The 18,461-nt window shown below is 35.8% G+C and overlaps 1 protein-coding gene across 1 annotated transcript; it reads left to right on the top strand.

The window, feature by feature from the left end:
• Positions 1-221: 221 nt before the first annotated feature.
• LOC135476409 (transmembrane protein 134-like) lies at positions 222-12,290 on the top strand. The gene is made up of 7 exons (XM_064756418.1): positions 222-395; positions 2,075-2,136; positions 4,227-4,313; positions 7,203-7,279; positions 7,964-8,008; positions 8,773-8,826; positions 9,242-12,290. The coding sequence occupies exons 1-7, from the start codon at positions 222-224 to the stop codon at positions 9,319-9,321; spliced, it is 579 nt and encodes a 192-aa protein (XP_064612488.1). The 3' UTR covers positions 9,322-12,290.
• Positions 12,291-18,461: the final 6,171 nt, after the last annotated feature.

Raw genomic sequence — 18,461 nt, 5'->3', positions numbered from 1 at the left:
TAATATAGATATAATTGATGAATTTTATTCTATAATTTTTGTCAATCAAGAATACATACATAAATATCTAAACATACGGGCGAACCTTTTAATAATTGATTCATTAATTTATGGTGGAAATCATAAGTTTTGTGTAGTCCTTGTCCGTATATTAATCAAAAGTGCACCGATATTCACATGTTATAAATTTTATAACACCCCTAAGCTGTCAAAATAACAAAATGGCCTCCAGTGGCAATGGGGGCAAATATTACGTAGATGATTCTCTGAATAAGGAGGAAGAAGATAAAGTTAGATTGTACGGATCTACAAGAGAAAGTAACCCAATACAAAACAAAAAGCTCTCTGCTGTCGAAAAGGCAAATGGAGACGAGAACATTCAGGAATTCCATCTTGTAAGTAAAGCTAGCATGAGTGTTGTTGTTGTTGTTGTTGTTGATGTTGTTTTGCGTTCTGCGTTCTGCGTAATCGGTGGTACAATAGTAGGGCAATGGAGTATGGGTGATTGCTGTCACTTTACTTCTCCGTGAAGAGGTGCTATTTGTAACCTAGGAAAGTTTAAACCTGAGGTTGCTGTAAAGTCGTAGTTCGTCATCAATTCAGTGAAGAACTAGCTTTTCACGATGAACAGTTGAGAACGGAATCATTGACAAATCAAAGGATCAGCCTTTACTACTGCCAAAATGTGTCACATGTTTACTTTTGTGCCCTTATTCATGTGTTACTGTTTCTAAGTAATGGGAGGACTATTTTTGTCCATTTATATCAGTTAGCCAACAAGAATGCTATAGCGGGTGCTTTGACTAAAACAAGCAGACATTATGGTAGACATGATGTAGGGCATTTTGGCCTACTCCCACTTCATTCAGGGAGACATCAATGAGTGATGTAAGTAGTGATGTGAAAGCTACGCATAAATGGTCTTTACTATAATTCAGCGAGATATAAAATATGAAGGTAGTATATTTAATGTTGAATTAGTCTCACTACTATTTTTAACACGATACACTTACATCTAGGAACCTTCTTCTTTTTTAATGCCAAGATTTATCTTGTTGAGAGTTCTTTGCAAGGGAGACAGCCAAACAAATTGTACCCTGAGCAAATCCAACTCAACTCAGATGTCATCCTTTTTCTGTGGGTGCATTAGTGGGGTCTTATTTCCTGACATAACATTAACTATTTAGACATACCATTGGAGTGACAAACCCATTCTCAAGAGTTTTACTGCCTGTAATCAGAACCTATTTTGCCAACTCTCAATTTGAAAATGGCAAAAAGAATTCAAGACCATCACAAGCGAAATACTCTTGAGTACACACAACAGAACATTATTGACTCTAGGATTCATTTCAAAAGTGAAGAAACACAGAAAGATACAATAAATGACAGTCAGAAAGGCTGTGATTTAAGACTGCAAATACAAAAGTGAAAACAATTTTTTTTTCATGTGACATGTGCACATGCTCATTCCATCAACTCAGGTGGTCTGGTTGTCTTAACGTCTGTCTATGCACTTGACTTAAGATGGTATACTGATGCTGGCTTCACATATCTACACATTGGATGAATCTGGGTATTAGTGCATACAAAATATAGGCAGGTTTGAGTTGTTAAGGTCAATAAGATTTTCCGGCGGTGGGTAGATGGGAAAGATGCATGCTGAGTACTGTGTTAGGAGTGTCTCTCAGCCAGCTTAAGCTACATTACAGTGCCATGATTGGGTGCCATTGATGACCAATGACATATCAACATTTCACCTAGCTGTGGAGGGAGTGGTAAAGTTTAGTGGCAGCCTTTGTTTATCGTTGACCTGCTTCTTAGCTGATCATTATGGAAAGCAGATTCCTCATTGATTTGACTTCATATCTCCTCTACCATGTGATCAAAACAAATTGCACTCTAAACTGTAGATATGCCAGTATTTTGTCAGCAAAAGATACAGTGTAAAGACAGTCAGGACAATAGCTCTTTGGTTACTGTCTCTACTTTAATGTGCAATATTACCGATTCACAACTGATGGTAAAATTTCAACCTGAAATCACCAGGCCATGTTTTAAACCTATTTTTAAGGGAGATGAAAGTGCATTGATTGGAGGAGATGAGACAGATGGTTTGTTTCCAGCCAATCGACTGTAAGTATTGCAGTATGTACCTCTTGCAGCAACCTAGCTTCAGTGCGTACATCTGGGCAATATTTCACAAAATACATGTAGCACTATGTACACACAACTCAATGACAGCATAATACCTACATTTCTGGTTGGCATAGACTTTACCTACATGTAATGATGCAGAATGCTTTGTGTATAGGGCTCCTGATTTGTATATTAAATGTTTGAAATACAATAATACAGAATTAAGTTACATGTTTATTATGAAGACGTTGACAAAAACAAATGGTGGAAATACTGTATTAAAATTGATGGTCTTTTGAGCTTGATAAGTTCTTATCAGGTTGATTAACTTGTTTGTCTCTGGGAAATTGAGCATGTCAAATGTGTTAAGTTTCCAGTTATATCAGTACCTCGTTATTTTCACAAGTTTATCTTGTTTAGTAATTTGATTTCAGAAAAAAGACATCATTTTGAATTTGTAGTTTTCTTAGTTAAAAACTGTGACTAAAAAAAAAAAAATTATCTTTCAAGTTACAGCACATGAACACACAGATGGTATTTGGAATTCGAACTGTAAAATTGTTTTCAGTGGCTGTTTTTATCATTATGATGTGTTGTGGTGATTACATGTTTGTATAGTTTCTGTTATGATATTTTGAACAGTTAATAATTCAAAATTTGCTAAACCTGAAGCCAGTACTTAATCACACAAATGTGGAAAGGCTTTTGAATCTGTGTCAAGATGACACTGTGCTTTTAGACTGTTTACTTTTGCACATTATACATGTAAACAATCACTGTGAATTGAACAAATTCTGAAAACAATACTGTACAGCTTTACTCAGAAATTTTTGGACACTTTGAAATTGTAGCATGCCAAGTGGAAATCTTCACAGTTGATCTTAAATCTGTGATCTTAAATATATGTGCAGACTTGTAAAGAAGAAGCATCAATGTTTTGCAATGGTTTTATAGCTCTAATTAATACAACTATTTAAACAACTTTTTATTGGTGCATGTATTACCAAATTCCTCTTTACTAACGCCTGTTCACAATTTCATCTGCAGTGGCTTTTACGCAGCGCTGATTATTACATCTTAATATTGATACAAATACATGTATTACCAAATTCCTCTTTACTAACGCCTGTTCACGTATCCACTCACAATTTCATCTGCAGTGGCTTTTATGCAGCGCTGATTATTACATCTTAATATTGATACAAACACATGTATTAATAAATTTATCTTTACTAAGACCTGTTCACATATCTACTCTCGATTCCTTACTGCAATGGCCTACATTTTTTGTTTCCCATGTGATGAAGTCAGTGAGATTAAGACCAGCATTTAAATACGTTTGTTATGCATAACCTGACCCACCTTTCAAAAAAGGGTCCTACTTTCTAATGTTTTTATTAGGATTTTCATCGAGGTATTTTTTTTCTCTTCATGTTATTTTTTTTCAAATCCCTGTCTTTTTCGTTAGCCAGAATAAAACAGGAAGAATTCCTTACAATTTGAATTTCCAAACAACCCTCAAAACACCTTTCTTAGAAAGACCTCTCAGAAGTGTGCAGCTTGTAATAGGCCTGAACAAAAGTTTTAGGTGCCTATTGTATGAACCACTTGAACGAGAGGTGAAGGGGAACGTTGGGGCTGTGTGGGTTAAAGTAGCTCAGTTAGCGTGAAACACTCAGATTTTTAAAAAAAATGTCACATGACAGCATTAATTGTGATGTCGAATAAAAAGTGGAGATCATGAGAAGACATTTTTGTCTCATGAGCATTTAAAATGCCTTCATATTATTTGTAATATTTGCTCTACCCATCATACATCACATATTTTTACATCACTTGTGACACTTTTTTAAAATGAAAAATAATTAGTAAAAAAATGGGGATCACTGAACTACTTTTTGTCTAGCATAAGCTAAAAATGCCTGTATGTGAAAGTTATTGGAACTTTTTGCATAAATTGGGCTGCATACCTCAATTTTTCACAGTTAAAGTTTGACAACAGTTTTAATTTGAGCTACTCTTTTTTTGTAATTTCACAACTTAATATGCTGATCCTACATTACATTTGCCTTATGGGGAATTTTCAGGCAATTCCCCAGCTCATTGCACTCATCGAATGGCTCATTTGCTGACTGTGCAAGTATATCTACCAAAACCTGGCCTGATGAGAAAAGGTAAATGCTGGTCGCTTTATTTATGATTGTAGTGCCAGTTTCTGTGTGTTTTGAAGTTTCTTGTTGTAGTGCTGGGTCGATGTTTTAATTGAGGTTGGTGTGGCATGCACGTGTACAGCTGTTTGTTGCATCTTGGTGATAGCTCTTGATTTATAATGTCAAAAGCCTTCTGCTTTTTTCCCATTTCAAATGATTCGTTTTCATAATTTTGATTAAGTACTGATTTTAGCTACCCTAACTGACCTAAAAATTCGACGACACAGGAGCATTTTTTGGAGGCAAATAAATGCCATAAGATATTACCTCTGGTGCTAAAATTACCTTCCAAACGCCTCTCAAAGCATCCTTTTAAAATCAGTAGAACTCCCAGAATCTGGAAAAATGAGCAACTTACTCATGGACGAAAATATTGCACAGATTTTAAGATTTTTTGTTGAAGTTTGAGTAATTGCATGTAATAATGTGTTGTACAGCTGGTTTTGTTGCTATTGACAGCTTGTATTCAGATTTATTGAAGTGAAATATTTAATATGGTGTAAAACTCCTGTCAAATAAATAAATAAATAAATAAATACTAGTATGTCCCATGATGGATGCTGAGTTTGATGATCAAATAAGGGAATATATTATTCGGAAAATGTTTACAGGGTTTGTATGGGGTCCTGAAAACTGGAAAAATTCCGAAATTTGAAAATTTTTTTTATGGTTAAGCCATGAAAAGCCTTGAAATTGTGCATACAGAAGCAGCCTGAGCTACTGCGTGTACAGCATTATTCTGGAGAAATTAGTTTGTCAACTTCTGAAATATCTTTGGAGACTAAAAGTTCAACTAATTGTAGGCTATTTTACTTTCCTGCAAGCTTAGTTTAGATGTGGAATGTTTATTCTGATAGGGCTGCTAATTGTAAATTTTGAACCTGGAAAAGCCTTGAAAAGCCAGGAAATTTGACATCTACAAGTAGAGGAGCATAGTGTTTAACAGTAGATCCAAGTTTGCAGTGTATACATGTTAGTGTTTAACAGTAGATCCAAGTTTACAGTGTATGCATGTATAACTGTGAGTATCTTGTCAGCCACATTGTAACCTGTAGGGCATAGGTGGTGAATTTCCAGTTCCAGGTCCCAGCTCGTATTATACTACATGTAGTTATTTATTTATTTGTGTTTTACACCGTACTTCAGAATATTACATTTTTTATGACGATGACCAGCATTTCGGTGGGAGGAAACCAAGCAGAGCTTAAGGGAAATGTAGAATTAGAAGCTCTTTCACTCAATATTATCACAATGTTCAGATTTACAGCAAGGAATTCAGTAATTAAGCATTGAGCCCCTCGCCAAGGCAAGCACTGTGTTCAAGCCCAGCTCATGCATGCTTCCTCTCTGCTTGTTTTATGGGAAGGTCTTGCAGCAACCTGCGGATGGTCCTGGGTTTCCTCAAGCATGGTTTCCTCCTACCATAATGGTGGCCAGCCAGTATATTAAAAGTAAAGTGAAATGTTTGGCATTAGACACCAGTCAAATAAATAAATATATTTGTGGTAAATAGTTATGCCTCATGGTATAATAATAATAATTATAATAATAATAATTGTAATAATAATAATACTTTATTTTGTTTTGGAGATCATTGAGTTACAAAAGCAGTCTTCCTTGAGCCCGCCATGCGTACATTACATGTGTAAAGTCATTTACATGTATATATATAGTATGTATAAACTATGGTTGAACCTTATTTATACTGTATACCCCCTGATTTCCTCCCATCATAATCCTGGCTGCCATCAGAGAAGTGAAATACCAATCAAATAAATACACATATATACTGTACAAAGAAATCAGTGACCGAGTGTAAAAGGAAAGAGTGATACCATAGATCTGACATGTCTGAGAGGACAAGTGAGTTATTGTAGTGGATAACTTACAAGTGAACATCACAAACACATGCTTAATTTTAAATCGCCATTATGTATCTATAATTTGTAGTATTTGTATACAATATTTTTTCTGGCGCATTCTATTGCTTTCTCTTAACAATGTACCTGTATAAATATGGTTGCAAATTTCATTTTCTAATGTGTTGTGGGTGACTGGTGGTTATAAGCTTTATATTTAGGCCTACTAATGTTTTTGCATGCTGTTATCTTTTAACGCACTTTTTAGTTTAGTTCACCTTTCACTTGTATATATGTCTGTATGATGTAAAGAAAGAATATGAAATAATGTGTGATTTCTGTGGGCTTATTTTACATTCTCTCATTTTTTTATCAATATGAACAGGATGTCCTTCCCGTGTTACCCCCTATATTTACCCATTAATTGCATGGGTTAATTTTGTAAAATCTCATGATAATTAACATTTTCCATGGACAATCTTACTTCTTTACTTCTGCGCACAATTTACTTTGTAATAGACAAGCTGTTTGTGAAATTCCAAAATCATGAATCTCTTCATATTTCTCCCCATCACTCTGCTGATAATGGAGAAAAAAAATGCGAAAGTATGGAGTCAACATTAATCTCACATTCTTCAGAGACTCATTACAAGTGCTTGTGCACTGAGTTCAACTTTTCAGTGGGCCTAAAGGTTTTACTTTATGATATGTTTCATATTTGCAGCAAATATTTGATGTGCGTAGAAGTAAAAAGAAACACAAAGAAAGTTTTTTAGCGTCGCAAAAAATGTTTACGAATAGTTACTCCCCAAAAAAGCTTTCATGTGAGCAGACCTAATCAAGAAACAACTACTGGTTCATTTTATCTGTTCTTATTCACCAAATTGTTTTTAGAAAGGGCTTTTAGTGTTTTCCACCTCAACATTGATTTCTCTTATTCAGTGCATAGACTAGTAGTGATATTATATTGGTATATGTTACTTTTCTTCAACAGCTGGTTAAAACACCCAAAAGTGCGAGAGAATTGGAGAGTTGTGTTGGCATCTTTTCTCCTTGTGGTTGTTGGCATAGGTAAAGTTTTCTGTCTTAAATCTGGATAAGCTGTAGATTAGGTGTAGATTCTTTGTTTTAATCTTTGTTTTTGGAGCTGATATTCAAGACAGCTTTTTTGGGTGTTAAGATTATGGATATTAAGACTTATCATAATACGTGTTATCCAAATTCCTCAACGTTTTCGCATATGTAAGAGAAACTTTCAGTGAAATTTATACACATTTTAAGTTGATTTTGGAGACAAAACTATATTGGTTTGGCTGCCCAGTTTCAGGGCTTCACAAAAAGTATAATTTTATCCGTCTACTCAGAATAATGCCTTCAGAATGTGCTTGAATAAAACACCTTGCAAACATGGGAAAAGGTTGAAGAAATACAGTATATGTTACAGTGACCTAGGGAATATACAGTGCTGCTTAGGAATAAGGATTAAAATTTAATGGACTATTAAATCGAGTTTCTCCGTCATAACCATGCTAATCGTGTGCCAGTTAAACGTTTGTTGTTTGCATTAAGCAAATGTAGTATAATTGATTCAACGAAAATCAGTGGGTAAAGTTATTAATTGCTTGAAGCTGGCAAGAATGATCGCTAAGCTGACAGCACAAATTTAGGCCAAATAAAGCTACAAGAGTGAATCATAGGTTCCATGTACAATGTGTCAGATTTATGGCAAACAATGTATTGGGTCTGCTTTTTCAGCTTTATTGATAACAGGCACAGTAGTGCAGGTCGTGTCGGGAAACTGTGAGTATTGATACACACACTGCTGTTTTTCTAAACTATTTGTGTTTACATTATTGTGAGAAATTCATGTGTTTAACTTGGAGTGTGGGTGCATGTGCGAGAAGTGGTATTTGTACAGTCAGTTGTTAGAATATGTGCAGCCAGACAGCTCTTCATGTAAGTCATACAATATGTGTGCGCATTTGGCTCTGTTTTGTTGTGAGCCTTCTATAAAAACATGTCCAGCTGTCGTATATATATGTACATTGGCATACCTGTAGAAATGTGTGTGAACTGAAATGAAATCTAGATGTATGAATCATACCAGCAGATTTCTAGGATTTGAGATCTGCTGGCTCATACTCATCAAAGGGTATATAAAAGTAAAATTACCTTTTAGTAAGACTTATACAGTAGATGAAAAATAATACCAAGATATTATTTAATGTTTTATATGATAGAATATAGACATATTCGTTGATGTTATATTTCATAGTTGTTCTTAATTGTAAATCTTTTGATACTTCCATATTATCTGGTTTGAATGGCTTTAATTCTGTGTGACTAGGGTTAAAATGCTAGAACCATTTCTGGAGTTTGTCTGATTGGGATCATGTATATATACATATATTAAAATTGAGTGCTCAGTTTGGTCCAGTGAAAAATAGACCCCCAAAAAAATAAAAAATGTTCAGGGGTTCATTTACCATAAGTGAAAGTTTTTGAGCCTGGCATTTACCACCAATCAAATAAATAAATACATAAATGTTTTTTTCTGGCTGCAGTTCTCCACAGTTTTGTAGTTTTCCTTATCGGCATTATCTGTATTATTCCTGGAGGTGAGTGTAAAGAAACATTTCGTCAAAATTCACCCTAAAATCAACGCTGCCTGGTGTAAAAGTGTTATTATTGTTCTCGGTGGAACATATTTTGATGGGAAAACGAATGCAAATTCACAAAAGCTGAGACAGCATGCAGAGAGTTTGTTGTTTTGCACTGAGGCCTGTCATCATATAACGTGAATGGCCCATGTTCTAAGATAGGATGTTGTCAATTTGACCGATCAACCAACCGACAGACAGACAGACATCGACTTGTAACATCGCTTGTCACAGCTAAAATAGACAAGATGTCAAGTCTCTTCTGAACACACTTCAATGGTTATGTGTATTTGCTAACATGATATCTGACACATCACCACAGTTATCCATATCATGATGTCTAATTAGCATTTTTGAATTGTTTTCTTTTCAGCATATCACCTCATTTACATATACTGCGCTGTCAGAGGACGGCAGGGATTCAGCTTCTATAACCTGCCGGTCTTGAAATGAAGCCCACTCGTCTCCTCGCTTATCACCATAAGCGTGTTACGGTTCCTTCACACAGTGCAGGTTCAACCACAGCAGTGCATCGGCAGTCAATGACATCAGATCTCCAACAGGCCTGGGACTTTAGGCCTTTAACAACTCGGAGCAGCCAGAATCTTGTGTGAGAAATTCGCCAGGAATTTTCTTTAGGTCTTTAGCACGTATGATTGAAAAACTGGACAACCCAAGGAGTTTGAATGTCTGTGGGACAAGCTGTTTAAAAGCACATTCATACCCTGACATATTGATGGTGATACCAATGTTATCAGTTTGAGGCTGAGACATTTACTGTGCATGTAGTTGAAACAGTTGTACTCCCACAATGTTAGTTGGTAATTGATTCGAAGCTGACAAAGACAAGACTCAGTGGCAACCATGTTTGTTTCGTTACTGATAAAACATTCTGAGGAAACATAAATTAATTGAATCCATGTGATAACTAAAGACAATCTCCCGTAGTGCAAGAAGAAAAAATGTGTTTCAATACACGTCAGATATAACTAAAGATAATCTCCGTAGTCCAAAAAGAGAAAACCTGTTTCAATACACATGTCAGATATAACTGAAGACAGTGTCCCTTAGTGCAAGAAGAAAAAAAAAACAACGTGTTTTAATACACTTCAGATAATTATCTCTTGATTTAAGCCATGCTTTAATATTTAAACCTTGACCTAGTTTGGAGAAATGGTTCAAAGACCATTGGTAAGTTGATTGTAATTAGCATGCACCTTGACAACACAAGTGAAAGGGATATGTTGCCATGGTAATTACAAAAGATCTTTGCACTCCGGTATTAAAGCTCACTCATGTCAAGTTGTGCCTCTCCCATCCTGAAAGTGTCAAAAGTCTGTTGCGGCGAGAAGCCATTTCAAGCTTTTGGTTTATACTAGACTTGCATTGTTGTGTACAAACACATCTATGACTGTATATATACAAGCTATCACTTTATGCCTGTACATAGGTGTTGGAACTTTTGTTGATAAAAATAGGCATCAGATGTACGATTCTTCCAATAGCTGTAACTTTGTGACTGGAATGTCTAAGAACTTGTATATTTATTTATTATTGTTATATATAATAATTTTCATGTGTATTTAAATAGAACATGCCTGGATTGTGATGATAAAAACAAGGAATTGTCCAGGATAATTCACCTGTTATCTTCGGGCATATGATTCCACTGAGAGCATTTGTTGACATTGAGTCTGCATTAAAATTTGATTCTTGGGCTGTAATAGATTCTTTCCATAGAAATTCAAATTTTACAATGATTTGTCTTCAGAAACCAACTCGTGAAGTGTTCGCAATTTTATCTCTTCCATTCCAAAAATAAGCTTTTATGTCATGTATTAAACTTTTGACGAGTCAAAATTGTCACTTAATGGAATTTTTGTAGCGCAAGTTGTTTCCCCTTGTGAAGACATTTAGTTGACATTAATGGATTGAGAATGCCAATGGCTAGACTGCCACAGTTTTATGCATTTTTAATTTGGTATCATTTATGCACCTAGAACTGGTCGGTTACAAGCTATTGTCTTTCATTAACCCACCGTAGCATGTCATTTTAAAGTACAAATCTATTGTATAGAACAGTTGCACACCAAGTGATGAAATAGTAGTTCACATCTGTTGTCATAGAAAAGTTGCACATCAAGTTATGAAGTGGTACACATTTTGTCTATTGCTGTACACATTTTATTGCTAAAGAACAATTTTACACCAAGTAATGAAGTAGAGGTACACATCTGTATTGCTGTAGAACAGTTGCACATGAAGTGATGAAGTAGGGGTACACATAGGACAGTTGGAAGTGATGAAGTAACATTACAAAGTTTGTTGCTCTGGGACAGTTGGATGTCAAGTGATGAAGTAGAGGTAGGCCTACGCATCTGTTTAGAAAAGTTGCACATCAGTTGTTGAAGTGGTAATTGACATCTGCTGCTTTAGATCATTTAGGCACACAATCTTTTGGGTGGCGATGTGTGAACATTCACATAAAACAGCAAAATCAATGATTTATTTTGAACAGTATAAATTTTAAAAGTTGCAGTATGCTAGTGTCTTTTCGTTTGATATGAGCACTTGGTAAAAATGGCACCAGTCCAGAAATTGTGGTTTTTGGTTTTCTTTTCAATGCACTGAAGTGCAAAATATAGTGCCTTGGTATCAGTATGTTATTATTACCATTTTAATGCATTTTTTTCGTCCATTTGTAAAATTAGTAAACATACTGCAAGTTTAATTTTATGAAACTTACAGAAAATAAGCATCGTGGGAAAATTACAAGTCAACATGTTGTGGCCAAATGTGTAGGAATGTATAGGTATGAAGAACTACAAGTATATGCTGTATGATACGACTGGAACCACTTTGCAAGGACTACTGGATATACTCTGAACTGAGTTCTGTTAATTGTTCACTCACTAGGACTCACAAGGTGTGGGTTCAAACCCAAATGTCGACAGGTACTACCCCTGCTCTCATTGTTCATGTGACTGTTGTAACAGTAGGCAACAGTTCAACGTTCATCGAAGACCACTTGTCTTCTGCCAACAGGGAGTGAATGGCTGTACATTACACTTGGGAAAGTTTGCCAGTAACATGCCAAAGGTTGGAGGTTTTATACACTGGGCACTCTGCTTTCCTCTAACCTTGAAAGTGATTGCCATCGTGTGAGTGAAAATTTTTTGACTATAATTTAAAAGAAAGTACAGTACAATAAAGCAGTAGAATAAATAAACCACATGAAGTTTGTTGAGATTGTCCACTGTCTTTAAATCAAAGTAGTTCCACATATAACTGGAATTAAACATTATTTTATTACTGTCAGTAGAGGTATTTTTTGTCTTAGCATTTCTCATTGGAGATTTTTTCTTTCACTTTCTTATCTACAGAGTTTTTATTGTAACTTATTACATGTCATTCCATATTTTGACACATTCTTATTTTATATAATTCATTTTCTCATATTTTTTTGATGTCTGTTTTGTACATTTAATTATTGCATAATGTATTTCACCGAAAGTTTAGCATTTTTAAGTGACACATTTTGCTTGATTCTGTTTCATTCATTTTATTTTTTTCAGTTATGAGTTTTTTTGAAGCTTAACACCAGAAAAACTTAAGTATTGGCATCAAAAGTATTATTTTAAGGCCTTTATGTTCTTGTGAAAGTGTATTTTTACGTGCTAAACTTGAGTTGAAATACAGTAATTCAGCTTTTATGTAGAAGTATATCACTGGATTTATCTGCACACGTTTGTGGTTGACCGTTATAAGAGTTTGTCATTGTTGAATTATTACAACTAGCATCCCTGTTTTTTCTCTGGCAGTTCAGTGCTAGTCTATCTGACTGTTATACAGTAAGATGTGTAGGGTTGATGTACAGTATGACAGTTCAGTGCTAGACTGCATATCTGACTGTTATACAGTAAGATGTGTAGGGTTGATGTACAGTATGACAGTTCAGTGCTAGTCTATCAGACTGTTATACAGTAAGATGTACAGGGTTGATGTACAATATGACAGTTCAGTGCTAGACTGTGTATCTGACTGTTATATAGTAAGATGTATAGGGTTGATGTACGGTATGACAGTTGAGTGCTAGTCTATCTGACTGTTATACAGTAAGATGTGTAGGGTTGATGTACAGTATGACAGTTCAGTGCTAGTCTATCAGACTGTTATACAGTAAGATGTATAGGGTTGATGTACAATATGACAGTTCAGTGCCAGATTATCTATCTGACTGTTATACAGTAAGATGTGTAGGGTTGATGTACAATGTGACAGTTCAGTGCTAGACTATCTGACTGTTATACAGTAAGATGTGTAGGGTTGATGTACAGTATGACAGTTCAGTGCTAGACTGTCTATCTGACTGTTATGCAGTAAGATGTGTAGGGTTGATGTACAGTATGACAGTTCAGTGCTAGTCTATCAGACTGTTATACAGTAAGATGTGTAGGGTTGATGTACAATATGACAGTTCAGTGCTAGACTGTCTATCTGACTGTTATGCAGTAAGATGTGTAGGGTTGATGTACAATATGACAGTTCAGTGCTAGACTGTCTATCTGACTGTTATGCAGTAAGATGTATAGGGTTGATGTACAATATGACAGTTCAGTGCCAGATTGTCTATCTGACTGTTATACAGTAAGATGTGTAGGGTTGATGTACAGTATGACAGTTCAGTGCTAGTCTATCAGACTGTTATGCAGTAAGATGTATAGGGTTGATGTACAATATGACAGTTCAGTGCTAGACTGTCTATCTGACTGTTATGCAGTAAGATGTATAGGGTTGATGTACAATATGACAGTTCAGTGCCAGATTGTCTATCTGACTGTTATACAGTAAGATGTGTAGGGTTGATGTACAGTATGACAGTTCAGTGCTAGTCTATCAGACTGTTATGCAGTAAGATGTATAGGGTTGATGTACAATATGACAGTTCAGTGCTAGACTATCAGACTGTTATACAGTAAGATGTGTAGGGTTGATGTACAGTATGACAGTTCAGTGCTAGACTGTCTATCTGACTGTTATGCAGTAAGATGTGTAGGGTTGATGTACAATGTGACAGTTCAGTGCTAGACTATCAGACTGTTATACAGTAAGATGTGTAGGGTTGATGTACAGTATGACAGTTCAGTGCTAGACTGTCTATCTGACTGTTATGCAGTAAGATGTGTAGGGTTGATGTACAGTATGACAGTTCAGTGCTAGTCTGTCTGACTTTTATACAGTAAGATTTGTAGGGTTGATGTACAATGTGACACCATTGTTTATATGGTGTGTATATCAAAGTGTGTGTTATTGAATTAACATCTAGTTAAGCACAGTCAGAATTTCATGTACATATGTACATAGTTTTTTTTTTACTTCTTTTATAATTCTGATTTCATTTTTCAGTATTTTTGACTCAGATTTCATTGTGTGTGTTTTGTTAGCCTGTAAATTCAGATTTCATTCTTTACATTCTGTTATTTGACTTGGATTTCATCTCACCTGTTTACTCAGATTTATTTTTTTGCTGCTTTACAGCTTTTAATGTCATTGTTTACAGCCTGTGACTCACTTGCTTAAATAGCTGTGTGACTCATTAATTTGGTTTTGTGAAGTACCATGTTGAGTCTCATTGGATTGTTGCTGCATTGTTTATAGTGTCTGTCCAAGATGATTTCATTGTTGACAGATTTTGTCCAGCTTTACTCTTTACATGCATCTCACGGTTTGCTTGTGGACTCTTTATGTCATGACACATCAGTACTTTCCCTGTTTTCTGATGTCACCATTGTTTGTCTGCTTCTCTCTTCATACCCTAACCTAATTCCAAATGATTGTTCTTTTTGTTCCTATTCTTTCAAGTATTGTACATGATCAGTTCCAAGCTAATCAAGTGTTTCATTATTGGAGATATTTTCCTTCGGTTCTGAACGTTTTGTGTTGTAATTTCTGCGAACATTCCCGGCAAACATTTCCAAATTCAAATTAATACTGTGTCTGCAGGTGTATTTTATATTCAGATTGTATAGCAGTGAAATTAGAGCACCGAATTTGATATTTATCATATGTATCGGTGTATACTGCGGTAAAATTTGTATTCCAGTCCACTTAAAAAGGTAGTGATAATCAAAGCTAGAGTCGTCAAGAAAGGTCTCAGCTAATTGGATTGCTGTACTGTTTCCTGCAAAATGAATCTGGTCCAAGCTGAAATAATGATTGTATGCTCTCGCCACTCTTTCATCTTTTTATTTTTGGTGTGTTTTACCTCATACATGTAGAATGTACCTGGCTGAAATACTAGCTATATTGATGTTGTTGTAGCATACAGCCATTTATTGTACACTTTTGCCTGTATCACTTTCTAACATTGTGGAGATCATACAAAGTGTATTTCATATTGCTCATAGCCAGTATATAATGTCCATATTGATTTCGGCATTAGCAACATTTTACAGTGACGTCATTCAATGACACAATGTTTTCTCTCTATACAAATTCATAAAATTTTCCTTCACATCAGCTCGTATTCATTCAAGGACATCTCCGGCCGTAAGTGGGGAAGGTCTGACAGCAACCTGCAGATGGTCGTGGGTTTCCCCCACGCTCTGCTCAGTTTCCACCCACCATAATGCTGGCTGTGGGTGTATAAGTGAAATATTCTTGAGTACGGCATAAAACACCAATCAAATAAATAAATAAATCAAATCATTCAAGAACATATATTCAGTCAGTAATGTATATTCATTCAGTAGTGTATAAGTACAACTAGAGCTCTTGGCCTTGTTTCATCAGAAAGGGGTCCACAGCTGACAAGTAACATCATTAGAGCTGCATGTTTTTTTTTATAAAATTATACAGTTTTTTGTCCAAACTGTAGACCTGCTGTTTGTTTGCATTCGGTGAATGTTAATATGAAATGTGCTGGAAAAATACTGAATAAAAGATACCAGTCAGATAAACCAGTTGAAAATCTACGCTTTTCTGCATAGCCAATTTTATAATGGCACTACAGAGTTGTAACATTGTGCTGCAGATTACAGTCTTCGTGGGGAATCCTGGGGAAGCGTTGGCAAGGTCAGTGTGACCTTAAAAAGCTGTGACTGTTGACCTCTGTTATAAGATACCGAGGTTGCACACTGTTACTACCGGAACCACACTCTGTAACTTTGCACAGTCCTGTACATAATGGAGGCAGCATATAATACACTATGCAGTAAGTTGTAGATACCTGCCATTACAAGTACAGCAAGAATAGCTGGTTTTGTGTGCGTGTGTTTTTATTTGAATGAAGGGAATATGGTTAAAAACTACTTGGTACACTTTTCACAAAGCTGTAATAATGATACATGAATTTTTTCGGGAATCAAATTGTCTTTATATGACATGATAGTCCTGTACATATAATAAAGATGTAAAGAGTGCACTCATTAAGTGGTATTACAAAGTTCTGTGGAAGTGACTTCAGGATGCCAAGCATTATCCACAATGTATCAAGTGAGATGCATAGGCCTTGTTTAACAGAAACACACAATTTGAGATTAAACTGAAGAATTCATACTATACCAAATCTGCTGTGTTTAATTTATTCTTCAGAATTTGACATTGCGGTACTATGTTTGTCCATAAATACATGATGTACAAATTCTTTGGAACAGTTTCCTTGTACACTGCAAGAACTACAGCAAATTAGGGGATGCCATGTACAGCATATCCGTGTGATGTATATCCAATTTTATAATCAGCCAGATTGTGGCCATGTTTGGACAAAACTGAGCGAAGAGTAAAAAATTTATGCTGTGTTTCCAAGGACGTGGTTGTCCTGCGATTACCTGTATGTTAATTCTTCCAAGAATTGGAATTTCACAAACACACTGGAGTGTTTCCAGGGACTCTACCTGATTCCTCAGTGCAGAGTGAATGAAACATGTCCCATTCTGAACGCATTGTCTGTGGAAACACTTTGTCTCTGTCGACTTCTTTGAATCTTACAAAGAGTTCATGGCAAGGCACCGAAGCTGTAATATTTGTTGTCCAGATTAAGATCTGTGAGAAAACCTCAGGCTAAACCAAGTCCTTCCTCATACATTCACTTGTCTGACGCCAGCCATCATTAATTATGTATGTGGTTGATTAGCTTTTATATTAACCGATGATCATGGATTTTTCATTAATGCGATGGCAAGGTACCGTAATTTGTGGACCTTTTCGACCAGCAGGCCTCAATTCACAGCTGTGTGCCAGCTAGACCGTAAACTTTGCCGCTTTTACTTCGAATGATCGAAACTTAAAATGGTGCCGCAATGGCGAGGTGGGTGATTGTTGTTCTCGCCACGAAGTTCGGAGCACATGCTTGGCGTGGGTAAAGGCTTGAAGAACTCCAGACATCACCTTTATTTTTATACCATGAATTAAAATGAAAAAAGTATCAAGCCACAGTTGTTTACAAACCTGTAAATTGCGAAATTAAGCTCCTGTGAAATATTAGGGTAAATCTATTCCTACTCACATTTTTGGGGACTGTCACTGCGTAAGCCTTACAGACAACTGACAGCTTACTTCAGAATTCAGTAATGACCAATTTCATGAACCTATTTTCATCGACCCGTCCCTTGGGGGAAAAATGTCAACACGATTGTGAAATCTCCCGCCAAATCTAGACTAGCAGATGGAGGCTCAAAATTTCACATACCATCACGTGCTTAGTGAAAAGCCTGTGGATTTTCTTTTGGACTTAATTGGGTTTAATTTTGTCACTAAGCCATTTCAATAGAGCCATCATAAAGTCATGTGCTGATACAAGTGTGCTGCAAATATATTCACAAGACTTACATGTAATCTCTTTACCACGAGAAAAAGACGAATGTGTGTTTTGATGCAAAGTGAGTGAAAAGATATTTTCTTCTGAGAAGAAACATGTGGCTTGTTTTTAACAATGATGTGTTCAACCTACTGAAAAGAAAGAAAAAAAAAGTCGCCTGAGTTGGACCGATTATGGCTGGTCGATCGGATTACACGCAACAGACAACTAATTTCACCTCACGTTGCATCGGCTCACATGTTATTTAGAACCAGTAGAAATTTAGTGTCTCACTAACATGCTCGCTGTACCTGCATGTGTGTTGACAGTTTGCTGCACAAACTCTTACAGATGAGCTTACATAGTAAATTAAATTGTGTAATAGGCTATTAAACAGTTTGGTGTCCGTCATTGAATGGAGTGAACAAATGCAGAGCTTCGAGCAAACTACCTTTCTCCTCTCACCAGTTACCTGACTGACTCCTCCTGACTTGAGCTCATTCTGGGAGGCATAATGAGTTTGTCATTGAATATTAAACTTTACATCATACAACTGATAGTGATAAAGCAAGACATATAACATCGTAAACAATTTATTTCCTTCATTCTTTAACACATTCAATATTCCATGTAACAATCAGTACCGAAATCCTAAAACACTTTAAAACTTATGATTAACTTTAACAGTCACAGTGAATGTGGAAAACACAAGGGACGGAAAGCTTCTAATTTGAAAGGTTAGTGGAATCCACTATAAAAATATATCATAACAGCAGTCGAGAAGAAAGTAAAAATC

Source organism: Liolophura sinensis, chromosome 10, assembly GCF_032854445.1.
Source record: "Liolophura sinensis isolate JHLJ2023 chromosome 10, CUHK_Ljap_v2, whole genome shotgun sequence".
NCBI lineage: Eukaryota > Metazoa > Mollusca > Polyplacophora > Chitonida > Chitonidae > Liolophura > Liolophura sinensis.
The sequence above is the reverse complement of the archived record's forward strand: the minus strand, read 5'-3'. Positions and strand labels throughout refer to the sequence as shown.

Bases quoted from the DNA above. Each gene is read 5' to 3' on its own strand.
- LOC135476409 (XM_064756418.1), top strand. From the start codon at position 222: ATGGCCTCCAGTGGCAATGGGGGCAAATATTACGTAGATGATTCTCTG. The intron at 2,137-4,226 runs GTAAGTATTGCA...GGGAATTTTCAG, and splicing joins TTGTTTCCAGCCAATCGACT to GCAATTCCCCAGCTCATTGC. The intron at 4,314-7,202 runs GTAAATGCTGGT...TTTCTTCAACAG, and splicing joins ACCTGGCCTGATGAGAAAAG to CTGGTTAAAACACCCAAAAG.